The sequence below is a fragment of the Ornithodoros turicata genome, chromosome 2 (assembly GCF_037126465.1).
Source record: "Ornithodoros turicata isolate Travis chromosome 2, ASM3712646v1, whole genome shotgun sequence".
Taxonomy (NCBI): Eukaryota; Metazoa; Arthropoda; class Arachnida; order Ixodida; family Argasidae; genus Ornithodoros; species Ornithodoros turicata.
The window spans coordinates 148,958,829-148,984,621 of record NC_088202.1 but is presented as its reverse complement, the minus strand read 5'-3'; the positions used below and the strand labels follow the sequence as shown (position 1 = coordinate 148,984,621).

At 43.9% G+C, this 25,793-nt stretch overlaps 1 protein-coding gene and 1 long non-coding RNA gene across 5 annotated transcripts in view; one reads left to right on the top strand and one right to left on the bottom strand.

Moving 5' to 3' along the window:
- The first annotated feature begins 426 nt into the window (after positions 1-426).
- Positions 427-10,965, top strand: LOC135386378 (uncharacterized). The gene is made up of 2 exons (XR_010420674.1): positions 427-9,790; positions 10,075-10,965. It is a non-coding gene; the product is annotated as an uncharacterized LOC135386378 (long non-coding RNA).
- LOC135386377 (uncharacterized) overlaps positions 2,058-25,793 on the bottom strand; it is a 30,307-nt gene continuing 6,571 nt past the window's right edge. For 2 of the 4 annotated variants that reach the window (XM_064616257.1, XM_064616254.1), the window contains exons 5-13: positions 23,704-23,823; positions 20,376-20,507; positions 19,068-19,179; positions 15,731-15,846; positions 15,532-15,675; positions 15,132-15,257; positions 13,697-14,007; positions 9,304-9,763; positions 2,058-7,048 (exon numbers count right to left, since the gene is read on the bottom strand). In XM_064616257.1, the coding sequence (XP_064472327.1) occupies positions 9,329-9,763; positions 13,697-14,007; positions 15,132-15,257; positions 15,532-15,675; positions 15,731-15,846; positions 19,068-19,179; positions 20,376-20,507; positions 23,704-23,823 (1,496 nt within the window). In that variant the 3' untranslated portion in view covers positions 2,058-7,048; positions 9,304-9,328. Of the gene's footprint in view, positions 9,764-13,696; positions 14,008-15,131; positions 15,258-15,531; positions 15,676-15,730; positions 15,847-19,067; positions 19,180-20,375; positions 20,508-23,703; positions 23,824-25,793 lie in introns of all 4 variants that reach the window. The other 2 variants (XM_064616256.1, XM_064616258.1) reach the window with 2 other exon arrangements.

Below are 25,793 nucleotides of genomic sequence, written 5' to 3'. Positions count from 1 at the left end.
TCTGCTGCCTCCTCTTCCGAATTTCGCGTTTGCCTTTGTTGACATCCCAATAGAAGGGCAAAGCATCGGTTGTCGATAATATGCCTCTGGCACCATGATACAACGGGTTTCGCTCATTTGAAAGGGCTCTGCTGCCTCCTCTTCCGAATTTCGCGTTTGCCTTTGTTGACATCCCAATAGAAGGGCAAAGCATCGGTTGTCGATAATATGCCTCTGGCACCATGATACAACGGGTTTCGCTCATTTGAAAGGGCTCTGCTGCCTCCTCTTCCGAATTTCGCGTTTGCCTTTGTTGACATCCCAATAGAAGTGCAAAGCATCGGTTGTCGATAATATGCCTCTGGCACCATGATACAACGGGTTTCGCTCATTTGAAAGGGCTCTGCTGCCTCCTCTTCCGAATTTCGCGTTTGCCTTTGTTGACATCCCAATAGAAGTGCAAAGCATCGGTTGTCGATAATATGCCTCTGGCACCATGATACAACGGGTTTCGCTCATTTGAAAGGGCTCTGCTGCCTCCTCTTCCGAATTTCGCGGTTGCCTTTGTTGAAATCCCAGTAGATGGGCAGAGCATCAATCGTCCATAATATATGCCTCGGGCACCATGATACAACTGGTTTCGACCATTTCAAAGGGCTCTGCTGCCTCCTCTTCCGAATTTCGCGGTTCCCTTTGTTACAATCTCAGTGGAAGGGCAAACGGTCAGTCGATAATATGCCTCTTGCGCCATGATATAAGAGGTTTCGCCCATTTCAAAGGGCTTTACTTTCTCCTTTTCCGAATTTCGCTGTCTCCTTTGTTGAAATCCCAGTGAAAGGCTAAAGCATTAATCGTTGATAATATGCATTTTGCACCATGATACAAGGGGGTAAATTTACGATGATCATTAAGTGGAGTTAAGTTTATTCTTTAGAGCAAGTGATTCAGACGGTTGCTTGTTTAAATCACGTTCGGGTCACCAAATATAGAGAAACACCATCTCCTCTACAGTTCATTCAGTGGGTGATGCAAGTACTAATTCACTGGCATTCACCCACCAGGCACTTTCTTTTTGTAGTAAACATGTTGTAGATTATTGTTGTTGTTGTTTTTCTCTCTTTCTTGCCAGTCTATTTCCGAGCACAAAATGCTATGCATTCCTATTATTTGATTTCTAATACAAGAGCCACAAAATGTTTTCATAATCTTATGAAAAGAACAATCACATTCAGTGATCATTCACGGGGGTGTTCACCCTAGGACTTCTGTCTCTTTGGCCTTTCCACTTCGGGCTTTGACAGTTCGGCGTTTCGATTTTTCGGCCTTTTGATAGTTCGGCGTCATCATTTTCGGCCTTTCGGTAGGCTTCCGGATGGACAAGCGTGAGAGACTAACTTTTCCGACCCAGTTTCTGCACTCCATAAGAGTATAGTTCCGGTTTCGGCGCATCACGATTTGACGATTTATATCTCAAAGTATGTGCTTGTGAATTCAAATAATGATTGCCTCTGGTTCTGCTGTCTTATATTTTCCTACAAACAAATAATTAAAAAGGTGATTTTTTTCCCTTGTGGTGTGGTCAAGATTTCTTTTATTAGTGTCAGGCGTGAGATGGACCGTGAGTACGAGCCCTGTGCTTTAATGAACTTTAGCTTTCTTGTCGCCCATATGCTTTCCCACAGGATGTCCGCATAAACCAGTTTCAAAAACGGCATCTGAGTAGCTTTTGTAGCTTTTTTTTTTATTACAAAATCTAAAAGATAAAAATGAACACCCTGTGTACATTCTAGATGGACAAAAAGGTCGTTCAGGGTGCGCGCGATATGTGCAAAGCGGATGTCCTGGCGAGGTAAATCGAAACTGGATAGCACTGCAGATTGGATGTAGTTTATAAAGTTTGGACTTTTGGCAGTACCCTTGGATGTCCCGATCAGAGCCGTCTCTGGTCCAGATTTCAGTCTATGGACATCTGGTGGATATTCGCAGGACTGTGATGTGTTACTGGGGATGTAGTCATCCACTGTAGAGATGGCTAAACATCGTAAGACGAGACAAAATGATTGTTATTTTACTGAATAATATATTAGGATATTTATTTGCATCAGAGTCATGTACAACGAGAAAGATATGGCCACATCATAGATAAGAGCAAAAAATCTGCATGGCTACTATGCACATGCCAGTACGAATAATACTACGTGACAATTTTTACTTTGGTTATCAACATTATCTCCTAAGTGAAACAGAAGCTCGCAAATTATAGAGCAACTGTTTCGAACATGAAAGTGAATAACAGTGGTTCAAGTTTCAATTTGAAATGTTCAAACAGTGAAATAGGAATAAGTCAAGCTAAATGCAACAATTCCTAATAGCCAGAAAAATATTAAGTACCTGTCTGAACACACGGCTCTTTCTTTAAAGCTGAACATCTTCAAATTTTTTTCAAATAATTCTACCGGTTGAATTTTTTCGCATCACGAGTCCCAACCAGACCGAACTTACGAGAACTCTAGAGAAAAAATAAATAAAAGGAAAAGAAAACTCCAAGATGAAAAAAGTGTTGCTGAGTTCAACACTTTATCTGAATCTTCCACTGGAGATCACAAAAATATTTTGTATCAACATCAACAAATTACTTTGCAGGCATACGATACAAAAATAGAATCAATCAATCATCATGAACACTGAGACAGGTCTCCACTTTAGTACCATATCTAAATATTCTCCGCATATCGTCGTTTAACGCCACGCTGTTAGCGATTAAAGCTCCAAATTTACAGAAAGCCAAATCACTCTGCTTGCGTGAACTGCAATATTCAATTATCAGAAATATACCAGTGGCCAGTCTTGGGTAGTAACTTGGAACCGTGACTACAACTGTAACAACTTTTGTTAAAAGTAGTTGTAATTATGACATCTCTCGGAGTTTAAGGAGTTCTGGGACAGGGAAGGATGTTTGCACGCTCTCGAAGACTGGACAATACAAGTGTTAGAAGAATTAAGTGATTTTTCGTTTCTTAAAAAGTAACCGTAAAGTAACTGTAGCTTTATCTGGTTTCATTTCAAAAAGTTATAGCTATAACTTACTCATGACTGCCACTGGGGTAGCCAACAGTGGGCACCACATGAAACTACTGCATTGTACTACATAACAGTAGTAGTCATACTATGTATGTGCTATAAATGTAAAGCTATGAACGGAGATGACATGGTAGCACTATGCACGGTGCATAACAAGAAGTTGCGTTTTACTAAAGCTGTACAGCTTTTGCCTACTCACATCTAATATAATTTTGAACAGCTAGTTTCAAAGTTAATCTTAGTCATTAATAAAAATGTGCCGGTGGTTCAAATTAGAAAATTGTAGTCCAAAGATCTGCAAAAACAGATACTGCAGCGAGCTCACATGGTCAATTAGGACGTGGAAAAAATGCAAAATCTCTGAGCAACCCACAGAGTTGCATTTTAGACAGGGCCACCTTTTTCTTCTGTGGTTTTTACAGATTGGAAGGGCTTTGATCTACAACTTTTTAATTTATACCACTGAAACATTTTTATTCATTAATTTGATTAATTTTGTAAACTCATTAATACTAGTGCTGAAATTATATAACTAGTATTAATGATTATATTAATGAGTAGGACATATATCACTAATAAGGAAAAACTCAACCTGGATTGATAAAAATTTTGGCCACCCTGTATATGTGTGATATTGGGATGTATAATGTATGCAGTGTGTAGTTTCACTACATACATAATATGTGGTAGTACGACATAATACTAGTATTACCATTATGCGTGTGGCATGCATATTGTACTATGCACTATGCCGCTAATATGTGGCACGTATGAAGTAATATGTATTTCATCACTATGTGCTAGTGTATACATGCAGAGAAGGAAATAGGGGTAAGGGAAAAGGAGGAGGAATAAATGTTTTAAGGAGAACGTTCTGTTCTGGGACGGAGGATAATACACTGTGTCCTGTCATTCTCTGACGAGAACACTACAATACATAATATGCATAGTACTACATAGTATTACTAGCATTAAGTGCATGGTATGTGCAGAGTACAATGCAGCATAGCAGCACGACGTGTGTAGTATATATGTGGCACTATGTACATAACATATCATAGTACGACACAGTAGTTTCTTGTGATGATCAGCACGGGTCAGCTAATGTACATAAACTGAAAATGCTTAGCATGATAGTAATTGGGAGTGGATTTACATGAAGTGAAACTAGCATCAAACTAAAGCTGTATCCACAGAAACACTAAGGACAAGTACTTTCACATTGATTTTCTTGAAACAGTCATTGAAGCGGAATAAAACATGCATTTTAAAATTACACATCCTTTGGTAGAAGCAAATCACATGCCTTATGTAGGACACAGTTTGTCACATTTGCATAAAATCAAGTATGTAAGCCACCATAAAATTAGTCACGCACAATTTGTACGATCATTAGACCTAAATAGGGACTAGTAAACTTGGAGAATTCTCCATGTTTGAGCATTTTGTACAAACATCCACACAGTGGCAATTGACGCAGTTTAAATAAATTGTACGATAATACACACTTACGCTAGCTGTTGCTCACAAATTGCAAAAAACGATAACGTTTTTTTGCGAGCAAATAAAGAAGTTGTTGAAGAGGAAACAACTGCTCCTCATAAAAAGTGAAATATGAATGCTCAGAGACATTAATATTTAAGGCTTTTTGTTCTTATGGCTGTCTGTATGCATAAACAGTATCTAAAACCATCCCAACATGTCTGAAACTGCAATTAGAAAGAGAGCTCATGAGTAGAGGTGTGCATGTAGAAGTGTGCAGAGAAGTAAATTTGTATCCGCAACCCCTGATGCTGGTGGACACCGTTTTCTACTCACAATTAACAAAATCGGATGAAACAAACAAATCAGAAAAGGGAACGACTGTCAATTCTGATCCCTCCTACACTGTCAGGTTCTGTTTTTGGAGACTGACATGATAACACATGTACAAGAAGTGAGACAGGAACAGATGTTCGCTCCCTGTCTCAGTAGTGGCGTTATTTCATGCTGTACCAATAAGCCCAGTCTTCTACATTGCTCAGTTAGTACAATCTAATCGTGATGCCGTGAGATGCCCCAACAGAGATGAGTTGAAAGGAACGACACACATTTCCACAAACGCGTGCTGTTTTGCGTTTTGTTCAGTGTCGAATTTGTCAGCTATTTAAGTGAGAGCTACAGGTGCACCGTTCTCTTCACCGTGGGTTATGTAAAAAAAGATAACTTCTTGGGGGTGTTTTTCTCCATGAACCCTGGAGGAAATGCAAAAATTAATGAGTAATCAGGGTAGCAAAAGTTTAGTTTAGGGGCTGCGGGCAACTCAGGTTTTCCCGCACGATCCGCTGTCACACTGCGGGTGCACCCACATTTTACCCACATTTATATTGAATATCTACCCGCAAAGCTGCACGGGTATCTGCGGGTAACCGCGGGTGTACCCACACACCTCTACTCATGAGGGTGTTTTGACATAAAATGCACATTTTGCTCATCGCTTCGCAGTTGACAACCATAGTTGCATGACGAAGCCAATCGTTCGTTCTGGAGACATCAAAAGCGACTCATTAAATCTGGCAACCTGAATCTGATGTACGGGTAGGCTGGCATAACATTAGAGGCGTGCGATACTAAGCTTTGACTGCAAAGACAAACAGCTGAGCTGTGCTCTACTTGCTCCAAAGGGTGCAAATCAAGTATATGACAAGACCCCACACAGTGTAAATTCATTATAAACTGAGCCATTTTCTGCAACAATGTTTCATCCTGAACACTGTTCTACATTCAATTCTTTGATCATTTAAACCTACATAAATGCAAGTTGACTGTTCAGCACCATCTGAGCTATCTTCATAATTATCCCTCGCATACATTCACAAAACATACAGTAAGTTTAAATCTTCAGGTGAGAATCTGGAGTGCACCAGTCTGAGAAAAATGTCATACCATCTGGTTGTTGACCAAGAAAGGTGTTTGCCAAGTGCGACCTAGGAGTTGAACACTCAACGACTGATTTTTTTTTTCTGGGAGCTGTTACGCATCCACATACTAGCTTGCCTGCTACTTCCGGACATAATCCAATATTACCTGTACATGTAGATGAGTAATATCTTGGTCAAGTTTGTTCAAGTCAAGTTTGCCTAGCATGCTAGGGAAACTTGACGTCTTTAAAAGAAGCATCAACAACACGACACCCTCGCTTGGCAACACTTTCGCCACATACTCCCAAACACATAACAACTACGCAAAATCCCCGATTTCAAAATCAGTCTCTTAACTGGCATGTTGGGAGACAAATGCCTGTACCAAGTTTAAAGTCTGTCAAAAAGTTTCCTACAACTTAAATGCAGTACTGGGCGTGGTCCTACAACACATCTACACCATGTATCGTATTGTATAGCGCCACATTTCTGCAGGCAGTAAACAAAGGCGTATTTTGCAACCTGCCAGCACAATTTGTGATGCGCAAGGTATCTTCAATATAATGCTGTTTGGTTACAATAAATACAAAATACTGGCAAACAACTGTGCCAACAAGGGCAAAATTTTTCATCGGTTGGGCGAGCTATTACAGATAATGACAGAGTAATGCATACGCATCTAAAAAGAAAGTGTCACATAAATTGAAGATTACTCGCATGGGACACAAAATTTGCCACCAAAACTTGTTCGTTATCGCAAAAGTTGTCCGTCGTGCACCCAGCTCTACTGGAAAACGTCCAGTGGGTACACTTATGTGACCATAAAAAAAGTGCCTCTTGCGAAGCTTCTCTGTACATTGTAAGAACAAGAATACTACAACCTCTCCTCTAGGACATTTCCCCCGTGTTGGTGGCTTATAGCTGACCAGCAAGGGGGATTCTCACGTCACAATATGAACAAAAACAGACAACAACATCCTTTGGCTTCAAAAACTGGCATCACATGCACAAGGTGCAATTTATAATGCAAGTCGTCCTCATGGTGAATAATTTTCATTTTGTTTGCCAGGTGCTGCCTGTCTTGTCCTCTGTATGTGTTTGAAAAAAAGAAAAAGAAAAAGAAAGAAAGGAGAAAGTGGTGATGAAGAAATATACGTCATTTTTGGCAAAACTAGGCACATACAAAAGCCATTTTGACAGGAAAAGCGCTGCACGGAATACCGCTGTGCATGGTGTCTGGTGCACAGCATCATGTATGGGTTGTGACACTCTGATAGGTGTGCTTCATTACACTGTGTGTATTGAGGAAAAAAAAAAGAATTCTTTTTCAACGTGTCATATCTACTTGGCGAGATATAAACCCTTTAACAGACATACTCATCAAGCTCTGACATCTAGAGCTCCAGCCATTTCCACTGGTGCCCCTCTTGGGCTTCCTTTCTAGCGGAGACGCTTGAGTTTTGGTATTTGCGGTGCCGTGTTTTCTACGCTATGTCTGTTACCCCCTTTGCTGTAAAACTTGGAATTCAGGCTCACATTGACGCAAATTTTACGTTTATCCGGAATAACTAGAGACGAGGTGTCGCAACCCCCTGGTGTGCAGGGGTGGAAGTGAGGCCTCAACTTTTGGAGCTGCAATTGGAACACAAAAAAAATCTGGTTTTGGAGAAGGCTCGGTGTTTTGGATCTCACACGGAGAGATTTTGTAGCGGAAACATTTTTCTATCCAGACAAACTAGAGGCAAACCTGAAATGGCTCATACCCTGCTCTAAGTACAAGGTCTCGAGCCTACCAAATGAAGTTTAAAATCCAGCAGCAAATCCGTTACGCACCTTGGACGAGCTACGCTCACCCAAATGTCTTGGCTGCCAATTTTTCTTCCATCTTACCCCTTTTTTATGTCTGGTAAGTTGCTCACAGCAGACCTTCTTTTAGGCGCTCGTTTGGAAGTGCATCTTCAGCAAAGACGAGACATGTTGGCAGCCCCTTGCTTCTCGCCTTGTCTCTCAGAGAAACTTGTCTCTCCTGCTCTTGTCTCTCTCTGCTAAGAAACACATTTGGCCAAATGGGCTTATCTGCAGCTTCAGTCTTGAAATGTTACCTGCTGGAAGCAATGAACAAAAGCTTTTTCCTTCCATTTTGGAAATTTAACCCGGAAGCATCATCAAAAAAGGAATGTAGCAGCGTGTAATGGAATCTGCAAAAGCCTGAATACGGTTTCCACTTTTGATGTGGTTATGTGTGCGTTAGTTGAAAGTTCTTAAGATGGAGACTGTTTCAACATTTTCGCTTACTTTTGCTCACTATTCTATGCTATCAAAAAAAAAGACAATCAAGAAGAAGTACATCAAGAAGGAGGAAGGGATATTGACGGAGCAACTAAAGTGGCTTGACTGAGATTGTATTGTATTGAACTGTAGTTTCCAACATCTGGTTACCAGTTGGAGTCTAAAACTCGCAAGAACTGTGGTACGTTTGCTAAAATCATGACGGTTTGACGACCGAAGGCACGGTTTTGTCACCAATGCGTTGCAAGTTGGAGCAGCACTTCCACCCCTGAGTGTAACATGCAGAATAATCATGTTGCAGATGTGTTCATAAAGCACATACTTTTCTTGCTGTCTGGTTGTGTGCTGGGCACACATCGTACCAGTTGCATTCCTGTGCATGAAAAAAAGTCTAAAATGCAGCTTTATCTTTGTGGCCATCGCAAACATTTTTAAAGCGTATGTAAGCACGAGCTCTTGGGCTGCTCATCAACTACTTCCTGGACTTGTTTTGATTTGTCAATTCAACAGTTCAGAACTTTTCAACTTTTCAAAAACCCAGTGGTTCCTGATCGACAATCCACTCGGTGCTTTGATATCTGGCACTTTTGAGAAGAAAGTGGTGGTGGGGGAACTCTATAAAAAAAAATCACTAAAAATATTTTCCTCAATGTATCGTTACTGGTAGAACCTCAACATCATCTTTTTTTTTCAGCACCAAGGAAGCACCGTTTTCTGACGGGGGAAACTATTTTATAAATCTCAAAGCTGTCTTACGAGGGCAGACCCCCAGCTTTCACAACAGGCAGAGATCTTAGCAGGATCTTGGGATGTTCTGTAGAAGGGGCTCATATAAAATATAATGTGAGCAAGAATCTTTGGGATTACCAAAGTCAGACATTACAATTCACCCACTTGCCTCGTAACAATCTTGGTACTAGTATCAGAATTTTTTTTTACAGTGTTCTAACAACTTTTCAGGGTGACACCCTCCTGCCATCATGATCGCTACCGCAGCTGCTCTTCACATTGTAGCACATAAATTCTAGCGAGACAAAGAGCAAGAAACACTTGCCTCATTGTTTTTTACATTCCACACTTCAGTTGTCGTCTTCAGGTTCAAGCGCGCAGATGACAGACTTGACGAAGGCCGCGGCGGCAAGTGCAGAGTATGGCTGCCAATCCTTCTTCTTGCTTCCATCTTTGTAGTCTGCAATGCCGCGCACAAACATGTAGTGGTCTTTCCGGCTGCCGCAGATGGAATCCGCAACAGTGTTGAAACCAGTGTCCAGCGCCACAATGCCATGCTCTTCCGCGAAAGCGTGTCGAGCTCCATCCTCCCTTCCCAGCAGCCCATATCCCGATCCAACGGCACCAAAGTGAACTACCGGACTTCCTGGGACCCTGATGTTGGACTCTCCGGTTGGCTCGCTCGGGTGCGCCACCTCGATGACGTCTTTCCCTCCGATGGACATGTAGAGGCGGTCCGTCTCCGGAGGTGGCCTGTTGAAGTCTGATTCTTGGTCCGACAAAGCCTTTGGAATGAGCACAAAGTGGTAAAGGTCAGTGACAGGTTTTAAATTATTTCGTCGTGACCAACCGTTACGACATACAGTAGAACCTCAGAACCTCGGATATCTCGAAATATCTGTAAGTCCGAGGTACTCCAATACTTGCCACATGTTTGCCACTACTTTTCTAGAAAGATGTTTGGGAGGGAATTAGGTTACTACTATCCTGAAATCTAGTCAGGCAAAATAAGACTAATAATGACAGAAACAAACAGTCAGTAGCGTGTTAGTGAAGCACACAGCTGCCCCCAAGGACATTTTTTCCTTCTTGCCAGGAAGCAATCCTCAGCCGATGTATGCTAAAGTGGTCATGTGCGGTTACATTTCACTGTCCATCCTTGGAAGCCTTCTGCGAGTGCTTCATCATTATGAAGATGTCACAGCCGAAGCAGTGCAAGGCAGTCACACTGCAACGCAACTGAATGTGAAACATTCATCGCAACGTCTTTTTGATGCCAAGTGATTCCACCTCTCCATGATTTTTTTTTTAATGTGAAGTGTGATTTTGTGTAATTACAGTTCATTACATTGAAATTTCAGCACTGCACAAATCTTGATTTTCCCCCCAGAGTTTAAGGCGTGAAAATTAAAAGATTGACTTTGCGGAGACGGCACACCAGTGGATGGCAATTTTTGAAACAAAGATTTTGGTAATGGTGATCTAGAAATTTCTTAAACTGCATGAGGTGATGAAAAGCGTGACTACTTGTAGCAGGCGAATGGTGCGTAACATTTGCCAAAATCTGAGTGTTGTGTCAAGCCCTGACGATCCAAGAAACGCCGACATGTGCTGAGGATCTATGGCTATAACTAGAACCCAGATAGCCCATTTCAAGTTTTCTCTGCATGTAGACAATATCCAGTAGATAGAAGTATCCTACCAGTCATTGCTCTCTCACAACATTTGCTAGGAAGTGGTGCAGGTTTTATGCAGAAACTAATACTAAGTTTTGCCTGTGTGTATGAAAGAGTAGATAACCAATTAATCAATGTTTTTATGTATTTTGGTCATTGCAGTGAAAGGAAAAGACATAAAAAAAGGAGGTGATGCAAGATGGCACTTTGATCATAACATATTACGAGCATGCTTTCGGTTATCTGATGCTAGTGTCTAAGAACCACGTTGTACCACTGTCAATCATCAATAAAAATATTTTCACACAACAGGTGAATGGTCAGCATCACTCCTATATTATAATTCCGTTAAAGGGGCACTAAAGTGCTAAAATTTCACCTCGCGGAATGAAAGACACCTTCATCAACAGCAACAAAAAAGCAATGAAAGTAATTAGTTTGTAATTTACGAGTGAAAGAAACTGCAATTTCTCGATCTCAAGATAATGCGCTCTCATTGGTCTCCACAAACAATATGTCCAATCATGTGTGAGCTGATTGACCAATCCCAGGCCTTCTTCAAAAGGAGACGGACAATTTCTGTCACTCATAAATCATGAACGACTCTTCCACGAATCCCTTGGTATTGGTGTCATTTACCTCGATTGACCGTTTTTGTTCTGCGTGAAAGTAATTATATTTTTCTGCTGCATTGAGAAACCCGCCTTCAAAAACGTTTCTGCCTAAGCTATTAGGATAATGCTATAGCATTCGGACGTCTGCATGTTTGCTCCTCTCACCTTCCTGGTGATGACATTCCCCATTCATCACCTTACAATAAAGTTGTCGTTGCATTCGAAGGCTCATGTCGAGGGAAAAACGGCGGTGTCCATCCGCGGACACGAGAAAGAAACTCAACATTGTTACGCCAGGGATTACACACAGGCAACCACTGTAAACCACATGATGGACTGCATTATGCTTACTCAGGAGTGGGTCGTCATGGTGGGAGACTTCAATAAAGATGATGTGAAAGATTTCCAGTTTCGCCTTAGATATGCGCTCTCTGTGCTTTGTCAGTTCTGCCGTCCCCAAAGGTATTGAACCTTTGTCCACTGACAGAGGAATGTGTGTGGACTACGTCTACCAAACGACGCAAGCCTTCAAAAAACGTTAGGAAGATCCATTCCTGGATCCCTCGGAAATGCGTCAGCATAGCCCTTTTGAAATGCCTTACGGTAACTCCTTGAGTTAAACGCTAACACGAACCCTGAAACGCAAAAGGAGGAAAAAAAAGAAGGAACCCCCCCAAAAAAAGCAAAAGAGAAAGGAAGAAGCACAAGAACGAACCAAACAGTTATGCTAACGCATTTCCAAAGGATTCACTAATGGATCTTCCTAAATTTTTTCTGAGTGTGTATGTGTAAGATGGTACTCATATATTACTTTTCGTAATGTCCGTTTTGAAAAGTGTATGCCGTATGAGTCCACTAGTCGGAAGAATCAATCTTGCAACACCCGGAGACTTCAGACAGGACAGACAGAAGGCTGTCGATTTCAGACAAGTACTGTATTTACTTGCGCATGAGATGCACATTTTTTACCCAAAAACATCGTGCCATTGAGGGAGTGCATTCAATACACGGGGGAAGATCGGAACCCAACACTTAGAGTAGCGCAGAAGACACTTTTAACGCGCTGTTTTCTTTGTACTAGTAAAAAACTGCTAAGCAGACGAGTAAGATGAACCGTAAGAATTAATTCACCCCACAGAGTCATAATTTTCGCAGAAATTGAATTTAAACTATGCCGCAAAAAGCGACTGTGTGCAACGGAGGTGGAGAGTGTTACCAGCCTGTGATCTCCCTGGAACCTCGCGCTGACGCTACAGATGACTCAGCCACTCCTCCTATCCCCAATTCTCCAGGGAACTGGCGAAACTAGTTTACGGCAGCAAATGGACAGGGCGCTGACCCCCACTGACCAGCGAACCAGAACGAGTTCCTCCTGTAACGTCATCGGTGATGTGGCATCGTACCTTCTCCTCCTCGTTACACCCGGAGTGGCGAGTTAAGGGTGAAGGCGTGGAGCCACGTTTATGCGAGTTTTTTTTCTGGGAAACCAATTGCACACATCATAACCTTTTGCACGATTCGGCAAAATGACGCACACACTTTCATCGGATGTCTTAATCTGAAAATTTTTTGGGCGTCCCTCTGTACTCCTTTAAGGTACATAAGGTATCCGGAATCGAACGTCGCAATTCTCCCATACCAGATCGTCTTCCGTTCCATCATGTGTGGACGAAATACTTCTCCATGAGATAAACTGATGTTCTGAGGCTGGAACAACATAGAAGGGACAGATACAAACAAAGCCTCAAATTGCCTAAGAAATCAACGATGAAAGATGAAAGTCACTGAAAAGGTTAGCCAGCTGTAGGGATCGAACCCACATCTTCTGGATTACCGATCCCTACAGCTGGCTAACCTTTTCAGTGACTTTCATCTTTCATCGTTGATTTCTTAGGCAATTTGAGGCTTTGTTTGTATCTGTCCCTTCTATGTTGTTCCAGCCTCAGAACATCAGTTTATCTCTTGTTCAACAGGTGCCGCTTGCGTCGATTTCCGTCGTATGAATGTGTGTATGAGTGAGCAAAAATGTAAGAGTGAAAGGAGGGTGAGTTAGAGTGAGTGGCTGGTTTGTCGTCCCTTCAGATGACGCACCCCGAAAGTCGCTGGAGAGGCGTGTTAGCTTAGCTCAATTGGTAGAGCCCTGGACCGGTAATCCAGAAGATGTGGGTTCGAGCCCTACAGCTGGCTAACCTTTTCAGTGACTTTCATCTTTCATCGTTTACTTCTCCATGTCCATCGCATTCGTCGTTCATCACTCTGGCACCAGGCACTCTTTTCTTTCTCATTAATGGCGCGATAGGAGTGGCTGCGCGAAACGATCCTGCCGTGCTACTGAAGTCAGGGTGCGAGTGCGTCCAATATGTGAGTATATACGGTACCTTTTTGGGGTGTCCATGTTAGAGAACGACCAGGTGGGCTCTAAACTTACCTCGATGCCGTCTTTGATATAGTCGTCCCATGGTCTTAAAGAATGGTCTTGCGCTCCCTGCTCCCAAAGTTGTTGAGCCACTTCCTGGAGTTTGAGCAGAGGAGGGCACCAGGTCTTGATTGACGGATCAACGGTGGTTCCAGGATGCTCCGGGAGGAAGTGCTCCGCAAAAAGGTAGGCATAGGGGTAAGAGTCTGACGGGCAGGATGCAACAATGTCCCCCAGGCGCACGTGCCGCCTGTGGTCCGTGTAATGGGGTACGCCACCGCCTACACCAACTAGGAACACATACTCCACCTTCTGGAATGTTCCTGCAAATGCAAATTCCCTCTCTTGAATCTCTACTCATCATTTAAAAAATTCTCAGGAAATTCCCCGGAAACCACCACACTTATGACATGAACAGGGGAGCGCTCTTCTGTTGTGATATCAGACACCGTGGTATTGGATAGTTATGGCTGCTGATACCAAGTCGAGAAGAGACTTCACTGGTTAACGACGATGTTTATTTCCCGAATGAATAGCGCTTGTGGCGGATGATAGGCAAGACGTGATGTGCGAGATGTTCACTCAATTATGCGGTACTGGTGATGATCATGATATGTCCGTTGCATTAGCAACAATGGCCATCACGGCACAAGGCGAATTAAGCTTGGAAATGGAATGAGGCTGGCTGGTTCGTCGAGGCTGTACGGTGTAAGACCACCACATCATTTTTGGGTTTGAACCCACGTGGGCATTAACAAGATATTCCATTTGCAACAGCAGCAACACATAAATCGCAGTTAAAAGCAAAACATAACAACAACAAAATGCACAATGTGGTGCAACAGAAAACTGGCCAATTCTGGCTGAAAAGGTCATCGCAGCACCTCCCTAAAACGCAGGTCACGAGGAAAATGCTCAGATATCTTCTCCTGTTGACAGGTTGTTGTGTAGAGCTGGTGACATCATGAACCAAGCAGCTTGTCATGTTCCCTCTCTCACAGATATAGTTAATCGGAGGAAAAATGGAGGACAAGCACTCGTTCAGAATACAGCGACAGACTGATCTCGCAATGTGGCGGGGTGAAACAAATATCGAATTAGCAACCAACTGTTGTCATTTACTGTACATTATTATGCGCGCAAATTTGATTACACTGAATACAGTTTAAGCGATGGTAGCCATGCTGTGGCATGTGACAAATGGTGAGGACAAACTGTGCAACACGTTGTGCATTTTGTTGTACATGTTGTACTTTGGGAGCTCTCTGATGGCTGTCAATTGAAAGTGGTGAACATTTTGAAATGTCCACCACTGGAAACTTCCATGTTTGAAATATGCGAGTGGTGAAGAGACCTAAAGGTGTTACAATAGCTGGTAACGCAAGTGTTCTGTAAACCTCAACAACTGAGACTCTTTGAAGCTACTTTCAAGTGCAGTTAAACGTACCTAGCAACCTTGTGGTGGTGTTCCCTGATGCAATGACAGCTCCTCTCGAATTTCCCACAGCCGGTAGTTTGGTGGAGACAACACGATGAGCTCCAATGTTGCCCAGGGTGTACACGTTGGATTCCCCTAATGAAAGACACGCATCAAAGACAGCAGTTTCATCGGTGCAGGTATTCGAAGCATTTATTCCACATCACATAGCTCGGGCTTCAGGTGCATTAAGTGGTTTTACACCGTTTCACCGCGGTCGTCACGTTGTTCCTGCCACTCATAGCAAATCTGGTGTCCAAGTGGAGAAATACGGTGCCGATAGCAATGTGCGCTATGTCCGTTGTGGTGAATTCTGGTGGAGGATCTTACCCCGGCCCAATTTTGTGGCTCTTAAATACGTTAGACGTACCTTCAGTCTTGTAGCGTACAAAGGTGTTCTTGTTCTCTATCATGGCGTCGACTGCCACCTTCTCACAGTATTGTGCCGTGATGATTGCAATTGTGGGTTGCTGGGATCCATGCACAGTTGGCATTTGCTTCACCAATGTCACTTCTGTAAGAAGAAAAAAACTATGATTGATGGCACCAAATTTCTAAAATGCAATTACCAGTATCGTTCTGCACAACGCGTGTGAAGCTGCCGTTGCCCATTTCTTTGACAACGTTCTTGGCCAAGAGCTCCCTCAAGTGGAAGTGAACCGCTTCCTCTGCAGATTGTGTGTTCCTGCAAGATCCATCGGGTAAAACAAAGTTAATAATCGGACGAATGAGTGCCACATAGAAGCAGCGAAAAACAAGCTCGAGTAATACATGAGTTCACCACTTTGTGCCATCTACTATTCGAGCCTGGTTACCATGTTTTACAATTTCCCTCTGATCCTTTATATCCCCTGCCAAATTATTACGGCGCAATCCCATTAATTCCGACTCGAAAGGGGACAAAGATTTGTTCGAATAAAGCAGAGTTTGAACTAAAGCATGCTGCTATGAATGAGCATACACTACAGTCGAGCCCGTTTATAACGATATTGATGGGAACGCGAAATCTGTTAGTTATATCTGAGTATCGTTAAAAACGAGCTTCCGCTTGGGATCAAGACAATGAAGTAGACTGACACAAGTGAACATCGTGAATATCGCCGACCAATTTGAGAAAAAATCGTCCGTAATCCACGACCCTTTGTTGGCTGTGTTGTGAACGGGAAGGTCCTGATCCGGCTTACTTGCTTCGCCGACCATGAGTAAGTGGCAGAGCAGTTGAGTGTGTTTGTGCACCCTGTCATGGCAATTCATTGTTTGTTTTTCTTTCCTCTGGGACAAGTCTCACTTTTATAAGTGATAACCGGAAAATAGATGTATCCCTGCCACAGAAGCAGTGCGGCCAGGTGCTTCTAAGCCGATGCACAGTCAAGAGTTGGGCGCAGGTGTGCAATCTCGTTTCGTTAAACCACCGCACACATTCGTATGTCCCAATTACGGGCCATTTCTCTTCGTGAAATACACGACATTGACGGAACGGGAGTGCCAGCCTGAATTATCCAGATATTTGAATTTAAAATTTAAAATTAATGGAACTGCACCGCAATACTGTCGTTAACCGCTTTAGCTTGACTCTGCCTAATTTGAGCTACCAGTGACATCAAATGCATTGCTGACTGAATTTGACTCCAAATTGCCCGATTGTACATAGCATATAACATACCGGCCTCGGTGGCTTAGTAGGTTGCCTACTCATTCCAAGGTTTGCGGGTTCAAACCCAGCCAAGGACATCAGCAACTTGGTACAGACAGGGTACAGGCCATCTTTTTGACACGCCCTCTTTCACGAGGGACATTAAATACGGTGTGTCGAGATTTCAGCGCACGTTAAAGTACTCCATTAAAGTACAAAATCCAGTAAAGTTAAAGTACAAAATTACTCCACGGACTAAACACTGTGCACTGCTCATGATCATAGTTGTCCCACGATGTAAAGCCACAAATTACTATTATTATGACGTAACGTGTACAATACACACCAACATAATCTCTGGTAGCACAACATACGTGTATTGCAAGTTCTTGTCAGCACTCCAGATTTCCATTTTGTGCACCAATGTAGTACAATATGGACTATAACACGCTAGATGCGTACCACGTCGGTAGGGTTTCCAGTTTTTGGCATTTTACAAAAAATGCGAAAATACCCGCAGCTAGATCCTCGCGTAAATTGGGAATATTGAGAAAAAATCTTAATATATGCGAACTCTGAATGGCACTAAGAACAGTTTCGTATAAAAGGGGCAGAAAAGGGAAATGGGATTCCCTGTTCTGAGAACATGGCTGAGCACATGCCTCAGCTCTGCTTTTGTGACCCGAAACCCATCGCAATATATATATCCTGCTGAGCAGTGACCGTTTCCAGCTTAGTCCTTTTCTTTCCTACCCCTAATCACTGTACCAACTGCTCCAGTCGGTTCCCTCTGTACGTATGTCACAAGCCGAGCAATTCGTTTCTCGATATGGGTAGCAACAAGCAAGCCCAGAGGCACCTGTAGCAAGTCATATGGGGTGTTTATTTTTATCCTTTACAGATTTTTTATAAAAGAAAGCTAATAGGACAGCATAAATGTCGTTTTTGCAGTTGAGTTCCACGGCCAGGCAGACATCCTCTCCCAGAAAGTATGCAACTACGAGATGACTAATTAACCAAAATTCATTAATGGTAATAATTTGTGCCGTGATGTTGAACGTAAGGTTTGTCTGCCTAGTTTGGCAACATGTTGCACGTGCCGCAGGGCAGGACTGCGGATAATTTCGACCACCTGGTGTTCTTTTAACTCAAATTTCACAACTCAAATTTCCATCGTCCAATCGTGGCATGCCGATGATTAGCGCCCCTAGCGGATCGTGCAGACGGGTTCCTCATAAGGGTTGCTGATTGTGACATGGTCGTTAGAATCTAGTAGGTTGTGCTTTTGACGTGCACCGGAAATCTCCGACACATGGTGCTGGAAGCAATGTTTACCTCCCCCCCATTGCTGCCATCCTTGGCCGGGATCGAACCCGCGATCTTGAGCTCAGCAAGCCAACACGTTACCGACTGGGCTATTCATTAATTAACATTTAATTAATCAACATTAAATTCATTAATTAACACTTTAATCGGGAGATTTCGGGCAAAAGCACGATAGCAGAATGAGAGACTATCCGCGTTGAAAGCCATTAAACATTTTAAAAATCCTGCAACAAGCACATGCGTTAAAATGTCCATACCGGAAGTTTGATATGCAAATGAGCTGAAACGGAATCCGCTGGCGACGAGGACCGAAGAAAGCACAGTGCTCATTTCACGTCAGAGAGCCACATTATTAGATGATATGATGGAAATGATTGGAGTAGGTGCCGCTCAGTTGGCCAGATAAACCGCTTTCTGGCCCAGATAAGCCTCCGTCGGTGAGGGTGATGTGCTCCCTCAGGCGCACTTTTCCAGTCTCGGCTGATTTGCATATCAAACTTTGGGGATATATATTTTAATGTACGTGCATGTTTCGGGATTTTTAAAACGTGGAATGGCTTTCAACGAGCATAGTCTCTCATTCTGCCATCTCTCTTTTGCCCGAAATATCCTAATTGAAGAGTTCATTAATGAATTTTAGTTAGTTAGACACTTTGTAGTTGCATAATTTCATTGAGAGGATGTCCGCCCGCTGTATCACTCAACTGCAAAAATTACATTTATGCTCATCTCATAGCTGTTTTATAAAAATCTGTAAGGGATAAAAATAAACATCCTGCATAGTATATTTATGTATTGATGAAAATACTTCAAGGGCCCTTGCGGGCGTTACCATTTCTGTAATTTCTGCATTAACATTATGCGTTACATTATTATTTTTTAGTCTAAACATTACAGCAGAAAAAAAATCAATGCTACTTGTGATAGTTGCGTGAAAAGAGTCTTACGAGGCGATCTCATCCAGTGAAACTGGGTTGGGATAAGCAGACTCAATAATCTCCAGGACTCTGTCTTGTGTCAGTTCTGTCTTGGAGCCGAGCATACTGTCTTCCATAGATACTGCATTCAAAAGGAATACGTACGTCAAGGAAAAGTATCGCATTAGTATGTACATAAAAAAAAATGCAAAATTCAACTTAATGTTGTTGTTTCTTTATTCAGTGTTAGCGCCTCAAAGCAACTGTGGCTATGAGCGGCATACAGACATGGACAGCAGGAAGGAGCTGGGGGGTAGTATGCGTCCTGGGCCGACTTCAGGGGGAACTGGAAAGTCTTCGGAAAACCCAGGGAAAACCTCAGACGGCACAGCCGGTGACAGGATTCAAACCCGTGTCACCCCCCAGTCTCGGCATGGAAAGCAATCATCGTAACCACTATGCCACGGGAGCTGGTCAACTTAATGTGTAGTACTACTTCGCCAAAAAGCACCTCCACCACTACAAAGGACACGTGACATAACTGTTGCAGAAAAAGGGGGCGCAAACTCCAACATTGAGTTGAGGTTGACATAGCACACTCATAAAAGACACTCCGAGCCAATAACTAGATTACCACTTTTCTTGGACGACATCTAAAAGTGGCTGAAAAACAAAAAGAAAAAAAAGAATGTGACGTTTTTTTGTGGCTTTCAGTTATTGTACTTTACTGTAACTTAATTATATATGCTACTTCCTGCGTAACTACTGAAGTGCTTGAAGTTGAACTACTCCCTTCATGCTGTTCAAACTGAAGCACTTGAAATACATTAAGTGATGAGATGTGACTAAAGTGCCACTGACAAAGTGCACCCCAGAAGTGTTCCAAATGCATCTTGCCTGTTAGTCGCCAAACACATGCGCAGTTGCAAACAAAGGTCATGCTCACTCTGGAGTGAACACCGTGGCTACAAGCTGAAAGTGAACACACATGGTCGTCCATGGTCACACATTGGAACACATAAAATTCTACGTGAAGCAAGTAGCACGCACAACTTCCCTGCAGCAGGCAACATACGGGCACTTGTTAGCTTTTTAGCTTAGCACAGATTTCACCCGGATTCTACACCTTCGGAATTTGACGGGCACTTAACTAAAAAAAAGTGTCAGATCTCATACGATACAGAGGGATATATAGTATGGACGTCGATCAGGGAAGCACCGATGGCGTAGTTTGATAGGATGATCAGTGGATACGACAGGTACAATGCCATGCCGTTATTCAGACGTTACTGGTTAATATTTGTAAGTTCTTTAACGATAATGGTCATGCGATAGAACCTTGTTTGTAATAAATGATGTTTGCAGGCCGGGCATGGTAAATGCCTCCTTCCTTGAGTGCCGGCAAAAACCCATCAGGTAGAGGTGCCACGTTGTGATCAACCACAGAGAGCAGAATGCAACGAGGTCTGGCTGAAAACCCAACCCTCAACATTGTCACATCTGTCCAGTGGTTCCACTCACCAGCTTGTTCAAAGACGATACAGGGTGTTTCACAAAAAATGAGCTTAATGAGTTTAAAAATAGAATATGGCTCATCACACACAAAGAAGCCCGTGGGGCCCCCCCCCGAGTCCATTCGCTTGGAGGGTACCCATATGCCATATACCAAGTATGTTGGTGGTTTACGCCGCAGGTTGTTTTCTGCGTTGCTAAGCAGCGTTTTATGTTTCTTCTTTGTGACCAGCTCCCCGCTCCCGGTCAGTTGTAGGCTGCTACGTATCTGCGACTTTGGAGCAAGACTGAGGCACTCTCAGTTCCCTGGCCCTGCTGTAGAAGGATGCCTGACTTAGTCGCCACAGGCACTTAGTACTCACAGTAGTACCCACAGTAGTACCCACAGTAGTACCCACAGTAGTACCCACAGTAGTACCCACAGTAGTACCCACAGTAGTACCCACAGTAGTACCCACAGTAGTACCCACAGTAGTACCCACAGTAGTACCCACAGTAGTACCCACAGTAGTACCCACAGTAGTACCCACAGTGCTCGCGCGGCAGCCCGACGTATCGACGGCAGCTCTTCTTCAGCTCTGCACAGGTTGGCGTCTGCAATGCACGCACCACTGCTGCCTGACGTGCAGCGGTTCACAAATGAATCCCCCTTCCTTCCCGGAGTACAAAGCCTGTATTCACGAGAAGCTGCGTAGGCGTACTAGCACCCTAAGGACCCGCGCAGAATTCGTTCAGGGCCCACCACAGTTGTGCGGCCGTTCCGACCCCACTGAAGTTCAAAAGCACAGAGACGCACCGGCTCTCCGTCAGTGCCCCCTGCCTCTAGCCCCATCTTCGAGTCTTCACTCCCCTTGCCGGGAACGCAGGACGTTCGTACTACACAAGGCGTCATCCTAGCAGAGCTCGAATACCACCCCCGTTCACGCGGGATCAGGCGTTCAAACCGCATTTTACGTGTTCGACGGGGGTTGATTTCCGTTGAGTGCTGACATGCAGCCGGACTCCCGACTGATACCTTGCTGCCCATAGTATGCGGCCTTACAGGCTGCGTAGGTAGTGGCCGAAGCGTCAGTCACTAGTGCTCCTGACTCACCCTGGCATCCAGTTCGTGACTTGGTAGTTGTTAGAGGGCTCGACAGCCCCTCTTCGCCGGGAGATTCCTTCTGGCCACTTTCCTGTATTTCCTTTTCTTTTTCATTTTAGGCGCCCCAGCAAGCTCGGAAACCAGCAAATTCTCGCCGCAGGAGGCCCCTACCACCACGTCCCGACACCAACCGTTGGAACTTCCCAGAGGCGAACCCTACCCAGTCTTCCGCAGGCTCTCTCGGACCACATCAACGTCACTCAAGGGCGACGTGGACGATCATTCACAATGGCCACCCAGTCTCCTGGGCCCCTCTTGCGGAGTACCTGAGATCCATCGGTCAGCGCATCGACGAGGGTCCCTCCACCGACAGAGGCCACCCGGGCTTCGAGGGTTCGAGATGCCGATGTGGTGGCAGCCCTTGCGATCATCCAAAGACACAGATCGGAAATGTTACGAAACAACGAGCAGCAACCTGCAGAGCCACCACGAGGAAATGACATTCTAATCCATATCCCAGGCGACGACATGGACGACCTTCTCTGAAAAGATGAGGACTGAACCGGTTCGTGTGTGATCGCGCCCTGGGACCTTTTTCGTTTTTGAGTGCCGCGACGGCACGTCGAGTTTTTGGGTTGGGGGAATGTGGTTTGAAAACTGTGACTTCTCTCACAGCGGCTGCAGCCGATCTTCGTTGTTCTGTTATCTGCCCTCCGGTTATCGTCCGCTGATACCGTGCACGTGCAGTGGTAGGGAGCGCTGAAGACTGACATCGATACCCTTAAAAAGTCGGGCGAATTTGTGTTAGGGCACTTCCCGGGGGATCCTCGAGCTGGTCACGAATCGTCGGCACCACAGGGACAGATGCACGTATGGTAATAAATAGTTTCTCCGCTATCTGAATGGTTGTTTCGTACTTCCTCTGGCGAGGCGAACGGATGCGGAAGACCCCGGGAGTGGGATCCCTGTGCCCAGTTAGGCAGGGGCGGTAGTTTTCCCACAGTAATTAATTAATTAGTGAAGTTAATTAGTCAGTTTTTTAATTACAAAGCTTAGAGTCAAAATGTCAACTCAATGAGAACGTTGTAACAAGTGATACAATAACACGAAAACCCGTTGTTTGCGACTTTCTGCCTGTAGCAGATCCCTTTTCCCGGCACCAAAGACTAACTTTTCGGTGAAAGATGAAAGTCACTGAAAAGGTTAGCCAGCTGTAAGACTCGAACACACCTCTTCTGGATTTGAGGCTTTGTATGTATTTGTCCCTTCTATGTCATTCCAGCCTCAGAACATCAGTTTTTCCTAACTTTTCGGGTTTGCAAAAAATCAACGCGGGACCTGTCACAGACTCGCCAGGAGTCAATGTCAAGTCAGAGTGTCAGAATGTCAATGAGAACTGTGACTAGTCTTCCGGTCTATAGATGACTAGTCTATGATCCGGCGCTCCTCGCGCATCTGCGACAGGTCCCGCATTGATTTTTTACAAATCCGAAAGTTAAGTCTTTGGAGCCAGGAAAAAAGGATCCACATAGAGGTGCACTGTTGGAATTGATGGGTTTCGTGTCGTCGTATCGCTCGCTCCAACTTTCTCATTCACATTTTGGCTCTAATCCTTATAATTAAAAAACCTGACTAATTAATTTCAGTAATGAATTAATATTAAAAAATAGTGTTGGTATCCTCAGACCACTGGTAACACTATGCAGTCAGTCTTTCTGGTGCGTGATGAGCCATTCTATTTTTAAACTTCGGCTCATTTTTTGAGAAACACCCTGTACTGTATATACAGCACCTGACAAACGCTTGGCAATGCATGGAAGCTGCATTACAAATGTTTCATGTGCTCTTTTACTCTGAGGTGGCATTTTCCAAGAAATAATTGATGCAAAGATAAACTAGGCTGGCCGCAGGTGACACTCATGGGCTTTAGTAGTATGATTTTTTATTTTTTTAAATTACGTTTCGCTACCTGCATATAGCAGACAGGTGAATTGCAAATTACTAATACCAATCGCTACTATGGTCTCCTAACCCAAGATACGATAAAAAGTTGGAGAATTATAAACTTACTCGGCCTTGTCGGCGGCTCAGAGATGGTTTCCAGTTGCTTCATATCAATCTCAACTTTTCTGATGCTCAGGTACTTGATCTGCATCAACTTCATTATCTTCTTGATAAAACCTACATAATCTGCACCACAATACACGTAAATATGCGTGAGAAAGAAGGCAAAGCACAGCGGCTGCACATAATAAACGAGCGTACGACACAAATATGCAAAAATTAATAAATAGATCAAGAGCTTGCGGGAAGAAACAATTTATTAGCACCAACCGGTGGGGGGCAACATTTCAGTACTGTCAGCAGACAGACACACATGTGCAGGAGTGTGTTTCAATGCGAAAGAAAGTAGTAAAATGTGAGCCAGTTAAAGGCTTTATTTTTATGCACTGCGCTACGTTGCCAACGGTGAACATCTTGCAAAAACTTACTGACACAATATTTGCTGCACTCTTAGGTGCCGCGATGCCGTGCACCCCACCAACGCAGTATGAGGAAAAATGGGGAAAAAATTTCCACTAAAACCATACCAAGTGCCCACAACGCTCATCTGTTGTACATACTAGTATATGTTTTCAGTGGCAGCCTTGTACAGGATACTCAAAAAGTTACTGAGTACCAGACAAAAAGTAACTAAGCAGAGTACAAAAACCCTCAACTTTGAAAAGCAAAATATACTCAAAAAGTCATTGCAGCTCAAAGTACGAAACTCATTAGTACTTCAAAGATGCTATCAAGTTACAATTTACTGTCAAACAAATACAAACAAAGCGAAGATCAAATACGGCTATCCTTGGAATACCCTCGTATTCCAGCGGTACCTTCCTGGTGCATGCTCTACTCCGCGGGCATCTCGCCTGATAATTTTACTTGCAGGGATACCAGACGATGTGCTCACTAGCTATTACCCCATGAAATGCTGTTCCTCTTCCCTGGCTTCGACAGACCCTGAGCATTACACCATCACGCCCCTACAGGCCAACACATTGACCTGTGTGCTGGTTCCAACAATGTCAACTAAAGGAATTAAATGTTTGGATATTGCGCGCTCATTCTCGATAATTGCCCGTTCCAGTGATAACTGGAGAATGTTCGGTGTGCTGTTGTAGAGTATTGCCTGAAACATGTCCTATGTGCAAGGTTGTTGCGTAGACTCTGCAAAAATACAGTATATGGTTTCACATGTTTGCTTCTGTTGCACTGAATTACGCAAACGTTTGCTGAAGTATCATGGAGACCCTTTATAATCGTACCGCATATAGTAAAGTACCCAATATAGTTAGCTATCTCGGTGAACAATTTCAAATTGTGATTAACCCAATGCTTCAGCACGTAACCAATCATAGCCATGCGGAGATTACTAGTAGACCTTCTCAAATGGTCTGCAGCTGACAACATCGACAAGAGAAACCACGTTCATAGAAGGTGCGCAAAACGTCATTATCAAAGTGGAAATTCCAACGCCACCTGGACACAGAAAGCCTGCTCATTGCCTCCTCTCCCGCCTTCGCAGAATTCGTCCGCTACTGCGATTCGCAGGTTCTGCGGATTCGAGAACCCGCAAATGACTGCAGCTCACCTGGAACCTGCAGACCTAAATATTTAGACAAAAAGTGCAAGGGCTTTCCAGAAAACCAGCTCTGAGAAGCACTGAGACCTTTTTGCGCTTTGTTTCCAAGTTTTCCCGTCTTATACGCGAGGACGCTCAATCGCAACTCGCGGACGACGGTGGCTCGTCTTCGTGGCCATGACCGCTGAAAGCACCTTCGTGATTGGCCGCCGCCGTTGAAAACACGGTCCTGATTTGCTGACTCTTAATTGTTAAAGGGACTATGAAACGATTTTTTTCTTCGTTTCGTTCGAAAGAAGACATTTTTCTGAGTCTAGAACCGAAATTTTACTTTCGTCGCGCGAGCGGATTTCTCGGGAGTGAATTTAAACGGAGCGGCGAAGGGAGGACAGCTAGCGCCACGCCGTGGCGAGCTGCCGAGCGGAGACACAACGGGTAACTTGACGCGACCACGGCCGGCTCAGCAACACGTCATCGTGACGTGTTGCCGAGCCGAGGAATCCCGCCAGGAGCATGCGCCGTAGGATCC